General features: G+C 47.3%; 1 protein-coding gene across 1 annotated transcript in view; it reads left to right on the top strand.

The window, feature by feature from the left end:
• The window catches only part of PPP1R36 (protein phosphatase 1 regulatory subunit 36), a 26,379-nt gene extending 17,157 nt beyond the window's left edge, over window positions 1-9,222 (top strand). The window contains 5 exon segments of the mRNA XM_045288248.1: window positions 393-527; window positions 7,072-7,114; window positions 7,631-7,809; window positions 7,905-8,096; window positions 8,968-9,222. Coding sequence (XP_045144183.1) covers window positions 393-527; window positions 7,072-7,114; window positions 7,631-7,809; window positions 7,905-8,096; window positions 8,968-9,148 — 730 coding nt within the window. The 3' untranslated portion in view covers window positions 9,149-9,222.
• Window positions 9,223-10,269: the final 1,047 nt, after the last annotated feature.

The raw sequence follows: 10,269 nt of genomic DNA, 5'->3' as shown, positions 1-10,269 counted from the left end.
ACAATTGTTCCTATGCCTCATCCCATTGCTGCAGCCGCGGTGTCAATCTGTCTCATTGAGGGCTGCCCCTCTACTTTACCAAGCATGATGGCCTACTCGGGGACTAGTCTCTCTAGACAAGCTGTCCAAAGTGTGTAAAATCAAGGATACAAAGCATAAAATACAGATGATCTATAAAGAAAAAGTGAAACTTGACCATAGACTTGAGATATGAAGTACAATATTAACCATAGGGGATCTTGAGGACCTTCCTACATCATAACACAGATTAAATAAGGAGTGAGATCTGCCGACTCCTTTGCATTTAAAAAAAATAGCTTATAATTGTAGCTTTTCACTAATTGACATGGGCATTTTCCAAAATTAATCCAAATGGTCGTTCTTCTTTTCAGAGCTCTTGTAGAGAAAAAAGAGATGGAATTGGTGTTAAGTAAGTTAGACGCAGCCCAGAAATACTTGGCGCAGAAGTACTGTATCCTCGTACTCGGCCTGGGAATGCCTGACAAGCATCACATGTGCTGTGGAAAGTGAGTACCCGCTTAATTCGTTCCTGCCTCTTCTCTTGGCTCAAAGTCCACATTCTTCTGCTTTCTGGTGTTAGTGACAGTCACACAGGTTCTTGCCCTTTCAGACACTTTCCAGTCTAATGTTTGAAAATGCCAAAGTCTTTGATCAATTTGAAATGTGCCACAACACATCCTATGACCTATGAATCTGTATACTTGTTTTCTTACTAATAGCCGGCTTTCCAATCATGTTTTCTCTGGCTGTTAGGCGCCATCGAGTCAGCAGCCTCAGACACAGAATGAAACGTTGTCCGGTCCTGCACCATCCTCACCGTCACTGCGGGCTGTATTCCAGCCCATTGTTGCTGCCACTGTGTCAATCCATCTATTAAGGATCTTTCTCTTCTTCGCTAATCCTCGATTTTAGCAAGCTTGATGGCCTTCCCCAGGCACCGGTTCTTCCTGATAACATGTCCAAAGGATGTGAGACAAAGCCTTGCCATCCTCACCTTTTTTTTTTTAATCATTTTATTGGGGGCTCTTACAGCTCTGATCACAGTCCATACACACTTCTAAAGAGCCTTCTGATTGTATTTCTTCCAAGACAGTCCATGGTAGGTTCAGTTCTTTGTCCGATGCATCAGTTCTTCTGTCTTACATATTTATTGTGTAGTTCTTGCAGTGATATGAAGTGACTGAAAATAGTATGGCTTGGCATAGGTGCACCTTAGTTGTCGACATGTTACCTTGGCTTTTGAATCCCTTAGAGAGGTCTTTGGCAGCAGATTTACCCAATACCAGTCATCCTTTTGATTCCTTAACTGCTGCTTCCAGCCCTTGACAACTTCAATCTTTTCTCCACCGTGATGTTGCTTATTGACCTGTTTGTGAGGGTTTTTGTTTTCTTGATATTGAGGTTTAATCTGTCTGAAGCCTGCGGTGTTGGATCTTCATCAGTAAGCCCTTTTCACGTTCAGCAAGAAAGATTATATTATCTGTACATTGCAGGTTGTTCACGAGCTTGCCTCCAGGTGTCTGTCCGTTTGTTTGCTGTGGCGGCCTCTGTGTTGCTGTGATGCTGGAAGCTATGTCACTGGTATCTCAGATACCTACAGGCTCACCCAAAAGGATTCAGCAGAGCTTCCAGACTACAAAGAGTCTACAAAGGAAAAACAAGCTATCTACTTCAGAGGAATTGGCCACTGAAAACCTTAAAAATTCGGAGCAGAACGGTATCAGATACTGGAAACTAAAGGAGCAGCAGCAGAACGTTGTCAGAGACAGTGCTGCGGCTGAGCCCCTCGGGTCAGGAGGCACTCACAATACGGCTGTGGAAGCGCTGCCTTCTCAAAGTAGAGTCAGTAAAGCCTGCAGACCCTCATGTGCTGATGAGACACTACTCGAAATGAGATGAAACAATGGCAAACATCTATTAATGACTGGAACTTGAAACATAAGTATAAACCTAGGAAAATTAGAAGTCATCAAAAGGAGTGGGCCTCATAAGGATGGATATCCTAGGCACCTGTGAGCTCAAGTGGACTGGTCAGTTTGAATTAGATTGCCATCCGCTCATGGAAGCAGCAGTTCAGAGAGATGATGACACCTGGCATTGGGTAAATCTCTCACACAAGACCTCTGCAATGTATGGAAAGCAAAGATGCGACTTTGAGGACTAAGGTGTGCCTGACTCAAACTCATATGCAGGTGAAAGTTAGGACAGTGGATGAGGAAGACGGAAGAAGAATCGGTGCATGTGAAGTTCAGTGCTGGTGGAAAATACTCAAAGTGCCACAGACTGCAAGAACAATGAACTCTGTCTTGGAAGAAGTACAGCCAGAATGCTCCTTAGAAGCAAGACCCTGAGACCTCCTCTCACTTCGGGCATGTTGTCAGGAGAGATCGGCTCCTGGAGAAGGGCATCCTGCTGGGTAAAGTAGAGGGGCAGCGGAAAAGAGGGAGACCTTCAACTTGGTGAATTAACAAGATGGCTGCAACAATGGGCTCAAACCTAACAACAATTGTGCGGATGCACAGACAAGGCAGTGTTTTGTTTTGTTGTACACGGGGCCACTCAGTCCCAACTTCATGGTGCCTGAAAACAAGAATCCTGATGCCACATTCCTCATCAGACAGTCCAGTTTCTTGGACTATTTTCTCATAATAGCGGTTGAATAAGTATGATGACAGGATATAATGGATACCTTTCTTGATTTTACACCACACAGTGTCCTCTCACTGTTTGAATGATTGCCTTTTGGTCTACGTACAGGTTATGTGTGAGCACAATGAAGTGTTTTGGAATTCCCACTCTTCACAATGGTATCCTTAATTTGTTATGATCCACACGATCGAATACCTCTGCATAATCAATAAGACACAGGTAAACATCCTTCTGGTATTTTCTGCTTTCAGCCAAGATCCACTTGACATCAGTGATATTCCTTGTTCTACACCCTCTTTTGAATACAGCTAGAATTCCTGAAAGTTCCCAGTTGATGTACTACAATAGCCATTGTAAAGTTATCATCAGCATAGTTTTACTTGCGTATGGTATTATTTACTCGGTGCTGTTGTTTGTATTTTGAGGGCCCCCCCGCGTGAAAAGCTTGTCTTCTAGCCCTGTACCAGACAATGTTCTGCTGCTTTTCTTACGGTCTTTACTGGCCATTGTTTTTCAGAACTAAGTTGTCAATTCCTTCTTCCTAGTCAGGCTGTCTGAAAGCTGTCCTGAAGCCTGTCCACCATGGGTGACCCTGCAGGTATTTGACATACTAGTGGCATGGCTTCCAGCATCACAGCAACGTGCAGGACACCACAGTCCAGTCAACTGGCAGGTGATGGGTGGCTTTTTAACATTCACGGGATCATACTCTGTGTCATTCTGAAGCATACTTTTGAAACTTATCAACCTTGGATATTAGTACACATCGCTCTACCATTAGTACACATAGTTCTTAAACTATAGGTATTATAGATTTACCATAATTAATTTGTTATCCATTTTCCTGTTCATAAATGTTTAGTAATATATTCTTGAAGACAAATATAAAAATACAGTTGGCTTTACCAATTTATGTCATAATTTGTTATTTTAGCCACATCTATTAAACACATTTCTTATTATTAGAGCACTCCTAAGAAACTTAGCCAACAGGATAGAGGATATAAAAACTCTCTTCAGAGAAGAGGAGCTCTGGTGGCCTAGTGGGTTATATGATGGGCTGCGAACCAAAAATCAGTAGTTTGAACCCACCAGTCACTCCATGGGAGAAAGATGAGACAAAGCTTTGCGTGCCTTTTAGAAATTACTAAGATTGCAATGTACCTTCCTCCTTGGTGAGGTGCTAAGAGCCTAAGGTAGCAAGAAGGAACGGGAACGCATCAGAACAAGCCAGCAACAAGGCCTGGATTTGCCACTAGATAGACTTTTCCAGCCTCCTTTGGATTCTGCTTGTAAACGAGTCCATCAATTCAGCCCTATTCCGATACCAGCTCTAAATGCTCTCACCATCCTTCAGACTGACTGCCAACTCCGCCCAAGACTTCAGACACCAGTTATAAGCTGAGGGAGTCTCACCCAACCTTACTCCTGACCTGCTGCCTACCCATTCATGGCTCCCTCGATGCCCTCAGAATGCCAGCCATAGCTCCAGAAGTTCTCCAGGATCCCCCTCTGACCTCTGACCTGCTGGCTTGCACTGCTGCCTCAGGTTTAACGTTCACTAGAATGACACAAGGCCCAAGAAAGCACTAGCCTTACGATAAGGTGACCAGATTTGAACATTGGCAAAGCGGGACACCATTGATAAAACTCAGATCCTGGCGAAATAGCCACATGGCAGCCGAAAACCGTGTACCCTAGCTTGTCGTGCATTCTTTCCAAAAATAGGGACAGATTGTTAAAAATCGGGACTGTCCTGCCAAAAGCGAGCCGTCTGGTCACTTTACCTTACGATGATCATTTTAGTATAGCCAAAGGGCTACAAATCAGGACCAGCATAAAGAGGAGAGGCACAGGGCAAGAGCTGGAAGATTCCCAGCTCAGGGCCTCCATATCCCATGGGCCAGGCTCTCCTCCCCCAGGCCTTGATGCCTGTCCTCAATTAGGAACCTCGTGGGGACCCAGTGTCCTGAGCTTTTATGGGGCATGATCCTTGTACTCATTGCCCAACTGGTTAAATAGCGCCCAGGTGGCCTTGTGGCCTCAGTGTTGGGCAGCTAACAGAAACGTCACCAGCTGCCACCCCTCAGCTGCCCAATGAGAGGAAGATAAGGCGGTGTGCTTCTGTCACGCTCTACAGCCTTAGAAAACCTGTGTGGCGGTTCCACTCTGCCCCGGAGGGTCTCTGTGAGTTGGAATTGACTGGACAGCAGTGGGCCTTGTGATTAAACTCGCAGCTTCTAGACCAGCTCCCCTGAGGCTTGGCTGAAATCACAGGGTGGGTCTTTGTGGCTTAGCTCACCCTGATCCAAGGTCACTTCATTAATATAAACTCTCAGGTGTGGTCTGGAGTTCTCAGGATAGCAGACTCCAATCACTCAGGAAATCTCTCAGAAATCAAAGACAAAGATGAAATCCCTTGCTAGAGAGGATGGTGTGAGACTCCCTCTCATGTACTTTGGACCTATCAGGAAAAGAGCACCGTGCTTGGTAAACCAGAAGGGCAGTGAGAATGAGGAAGACCTTCTACTAGAGGGAGGGACACAGTGGTGCAACAATGGGCGCAAGCGTCAGAACAATTGTGAGGATGGCGCAGGACTGGACAGCATTTGGGTCGCTCTGAGTCAGCATCGACTTCACAGCACCTGACCAGAACAAGCACAAAGTTAAACTGTAAACAGAGCTAACTACAGCCCTCACTGGTAGGATGTAGAACTTCTAAACCTCTGCCATCACCACATGTGGTCCCATTGAGACGGCTCGTGTGGAGACCCAGATGGGTGTCCCTGTGAGAAGACGAGGTTTGGCCGAAGGGTGTGGTCACCTTCTCCAGATGAGCGTTAGGATGCCTTTGAAGCGCTAGGATCCTGGGGCTCCGAAGAAGACAAGCAAAAGCAGAAACAAAACCTTGGAATGTCTGGCCTTTGTCACCATGATGACTATAGGTGCCCAGCCCCCTCAAGCCACACCTGGTTGATGCTTGCTTTTTTTCTCAGTCTTATAGTGATGCATATGTAGATACGTAGCAAATGATTTTTTTTTCGTAGCAAATGATTTGACAGCCCAACAGTCTTCACATATATAGTTAGTTGACATTATATTCATCAGATCGTCCAATCCTCACTCTTAACCTGCTCCCAAATTATATCAGCACAGCACCCTTAACAGCGTTGGCGCGTTCTCTGTCCCCCTCCTGCACAACGCCCGGTAGTGACTCGTCCATCCTCTTGGATCTCTGCCCTTGCCTGTTCGATAGTCCAAGACAGGAGCTCATGCAGTGTGACTGACTCGCTTCATCCATGGCCCTCAGTCAAGGCTCGTCTTGAAGCATGGTCTCTGCTTGGTTTCTCTTGGCTGAGTAGACGCACCTCTCTAAACCATTCATCTGTTGAAGGGCCATTTCAGCTCTTTCTACTTGTTGGCTACAGTGAATCTCACCACCATGGGTGTCGCCATACAGCCTCTCTGTGTTCCTGCTTTCGGCTCTCGTGGCTGGATACCTAAGAGTGGAGCTGCTGGATCACATGGTAACCGCTTCACCTTTTGAGAACCCGCCAAACCTTCCCCACCTTTGGCTGTACTGTTTTACAATTTCAAACCCCCGGATGAGGGTTTGCCCCTTCTCTGAAGGCTGGGCATCTGAATCAGAATGGTGTCGGGAGTGGAGGCCAAGTTCACCGAGTGTGCCCAAGCGGTGTCTTTAACGTGGAAATTGTGTTGCAAGGACAAGGCTTTTAAGAGAGAAGGTCAAAGCTCCACCCCTCATTCCGCAGGAAGGGTGTACAGCTGTCCCCAGTTTATTGATTGCAAGGCCTCACCCTTGACCAACTTTCTTCCGGCATCTAATAGCCATACTTTTGTGTGAGGTTTCTTTTCTCTGTTGGCACATAACCCACAGATCACACAATCCAATAGTTCAGTCACGTCAAGGAGATCTGTACTGTCATCACCACAATCCATTTTAGAGCCTTCGTGGTAGTGGTGGTGTGCTTGGCATTAGCTCCTCCATCTCTACCTCCTTCAACCTCCCTGCAGGTTCCTTTTATTCCTGTTAGACTTAGCCCCTAGTTCTTTCTTTACACACTGACTTCGTCGTCACCTTTCCACCCTCCTCACCTTCCCAGGGCTCACAGCACATGAGGGCTTTGGAAGAATAAGTTTCCTCTGACGTGTTCAGGTGGAGTTTTTGGATTCAGTAGCTAATGATTTGAGTACCTTGGAGAGAGGAAAGAACTGCGACTCAGCGGGCATTCCTTTGGCTCGCCTTTATGTCCTTGACATCATGGTGGGTGGTGACTGCACGGGAGGCTCTTGGGAACCAGGAGGGCTTGTCCAGCTGGCCAGAAGACGGAAGTTCCCGCCCAGACGGTGGTCTGGTCGTTGTGCTTTGTTCTATCGCAGGGAGAAGATCTCAGACACACAAAAAGACTGGAAGTTCTTCGAGGTGAGTCGGCTCTGCCCTGGGGGTTCCTCTTTGGTAGGAGACATCAAGTGTGGCGATGGCCAGTAGCCACTTGTCAGCCATTTATTTGGGGTGAGTGCCCTTTCTAAAATGGCGTGGATCAGGTAAATGCCAGCCCGTAGATTTTCGGCCTGATTTTCCTTCTGCGAAGATGAGTTCACGTGGAATACCCTCCTCTTCCCCTGCCAGCTTCTCGGGAAACCTGAGAAATTGAGCCATGTGGGTTTGAGTCTCCTTAACAGTGTCCTACGACGGAGTGCCTGGGTGGCTCAAGCAGCCAAGCACATGACCATTGAGGGGAAGGTTGGCGGTTCAGACTCACCCAGAGGAGCCTTGGAAGAAAGGCCTGGCGGTCTGCTTCTGAAAGGTCACGGCCCTGAGACCCATGGGGTTGCCGCTGAGCTGGCATCAGCCGAGGGCACCTGGGGCTCTACGAACAGCGTGGAGTTGCTCCTAGCCTGGCCGTGGCTTGTGATTCTGGCCTCTCTTCCATTCTAGTCCTTTTTCACGTTCTGTACCTACATTGCCTGGATTGTCTTCCGACGCCAACACCTGACGGAGATCGAAGAAGAAATCGGGAGACTCTTTCGCTCCAACATGTTCAACATTCCCCGGCGCAAGCGCGAGGACGAGGAATCGGGCGGCGAGAAGAAGCGCATGACTTTTGTGCAGTTCAGGTGTGGCCCTGGGATGCTTTCCTCAGCTCAAGGACCTGCCTAGGCAACAGACCCTAAATATGGTGTAACCTCACTATCACCTCCCCCCCAAACAGGAGAATGATGGCCAAGCGCCCAGCGATTAAAAAAGCCATTAACATGCGCTCTCCAGTCATGTCCACGCTGCTGCCCTCCCCCAGAGAAAAGGCTCAGAGCATCTTCGAGAAGAAGTATTACCACGCAGGCATCAGACCTCCCGGCCCGATCCAAAAGTGCATGGAGAGCCTGGACTCGGTGGCCATTCCCGTGTGAGTGGCCCGAGGAGAAACAGAAGAGCATTGAGGGTCACGTCCTAGGGCATGCCGGGCAGAGCCGAGGTGGTGGTTGTTGTTTTGGGGGGTGGCTGGGGGTCATAAGGTCAGGGGCTGTTCTGGCATAAGATCAGACAAAGGTGAAAATGCCTGCCTCCCTCCCTGGGCCCTGCACCTCTCCACTGGTCTCTAGGTATACCCACTTAGACGAGACAATTCCTGCGAGGAAGCTGTGCTGGATTCCAAACTCTTCTAGTTTGGAGGAGGGGGAGACAGACTTTCTAAGGCTGAAGTTTCCTGTTAGCAACACTCATCTTTGTTATGGGTCTTGTTAAGGCCTGTATGCAATACTACAGTGGGGGCTCATGGAAACATGCAAAGCGATGTAGTACACACAGCTTTGGTATGCATACAAGGAGGCTTCAAAGAGTTCACGGGGGAAAATTATTTTAATTTTCTTCATTTTAACCGCTTTCATTAGCACCTCATCCACATGGCATCTAATTCAATAATTGAACAATATCAAGAAGAGTTGTACACTTATCACCACATTGAATTCTAGAACATTTTCTTCCTCGAACTCATTGTTATTCGTGTACTTATTTTTTTCTAATTGTGGCAGGCATATGCACAGTAAAACTGTCTCCAGTTCTACGACTTCTACCTGTAGAATTCAGAGCCATCGATGAGACTCTTCCTGTTGTACAACCATTCCTGATATCCTTTCCCAAGTTATTCCATCACCATTCACTCAGTGCCGCCGAAGCCAGGATGATTATTTTTCTACAGACTTTTTGAAGGCCCCTGTCTGCACCCCCCTTGCTCTGGAGCCCCCTTGCTTCAGCTGAACCAGCTGTTCTTTCCACAGAGTTGGCATCTTGGGAGAGCCTCGGTGTCTGTTCAGCCCACATACGCTCCAGCCTCTTGAACTGGAAGAGACGGCGAAGCAGTCAGGGAGACTCTCTTCCATGATACAGAATGCCATCATCCGGGCTCAGAGCATGTCTGACTTAGCCCTGCAGCCACTGTCCTCTCAAGTAATGCTCTAACTCTCACCCGGCCCATGCCACGTCTGTGACTAAGTCGCTGTCTTTGAAGTAAACTACTTAGGTTTAAAATATAAGTCTATGTGTTCCGAAGTTTAATTTCTTTTCAGATGATCGTATTAAAAGTATAATCGTGAGCCAGTGAATTCCAGAAAGCTCTTAAAAAGCTCATCTCCTCCTCCATAGTGGCCTGAGGTGATATGCCAAAATGGTTCCCAACTCACTTGACTCAGAAAACCCCCAAAATTATGCAAATCAAGAAGGCCGAATCTCCGGGTCCAGTTTGAGAACACCCGTGACACTGCCCAGGCCATCAGGGGTATGCCTATCTGGAAAGCCAGCAAATACTTGAAAGATGCCACTCTGCAGAAGCAGTGTGTGCCCTTCCAAGGTTACCATGGTAGAGTTGGTAGGTGTGCCCAGCCCAACCAGTGGGGGTGGAGCCAGGGTTGGTGACCCAAAAAGTGGGCTGAATTTTTGCTGCACAGGCTTCCAAATGCAAAACGTCATGCTGAACTGAAGGGCTTAGGTGTGGATTCTCTGGTCATTGGGCACATCCAGGTGAACAAAGCCCCCAGAATGCGCCGCCACACTTAGAGAGCTCCTGGTCGGATCAGTCCATCCATCAGCTCCCCCAGCCGTGTTGAAATGACCCTCACCGAAAAGGAACACACTGTTCCAAAACCAGACGAGGAGGCGGCAGGGAAGGAAAAGATCTCCTGGAAGAAACTGGAGAAGCAAACACTTATCCTCAGGAATCAATTAAGCTTAAAATAATAAAAATTTAAAAAAAGGCTCATCTCATTTCAAATAGTTCCTGCTGCTACTTCTTGGCTTTTATGTGACTACCTAGAATGGATCTGAACATTTATTCAGGAGACCAGTAAAGAAATATTCTCTGTCAGGTTTTGACGTTCGTTTGGCCTTGTGAGCGAGCATCTTTCGTTTCATTGAGAACAAAAACTTCATAATAATCCAAAAGACAAAACGATCCTCACACTGAATCTACTCTTACGGCTAAATTGAAGTCCCCTGGATGGGCAAGCCAACGGTTAGTCCACTCAGCTGCTCACCCATAAGTCAGTGTCTGACCTTACCCAGAAGGGCCTCCGATGAAGGGCCTG

This window comes from Echinops telfairi, unplaced genomic scaffold (genome assembly GCF_000313985.2).
Source record: "Echinops telfairi isolate 266 unplaced genomic scaffold, ASM31398v2 ScPeMD7_18;HRSCAF=68, whole genome shotgun sequence".
NCBI classification, from domain to species: domain Eukaryota; kingdom Metazoa; phylum Chordata; class Mammalia; order Afrosoricida; family Tenrecidae; genus Echinops; species Echinops telfairi.
The sequence above is the reverse complement of the archived record's forward strand: the minus strand, read 5'-3'. Positions and strand labels throughout refer to the sequence as shown.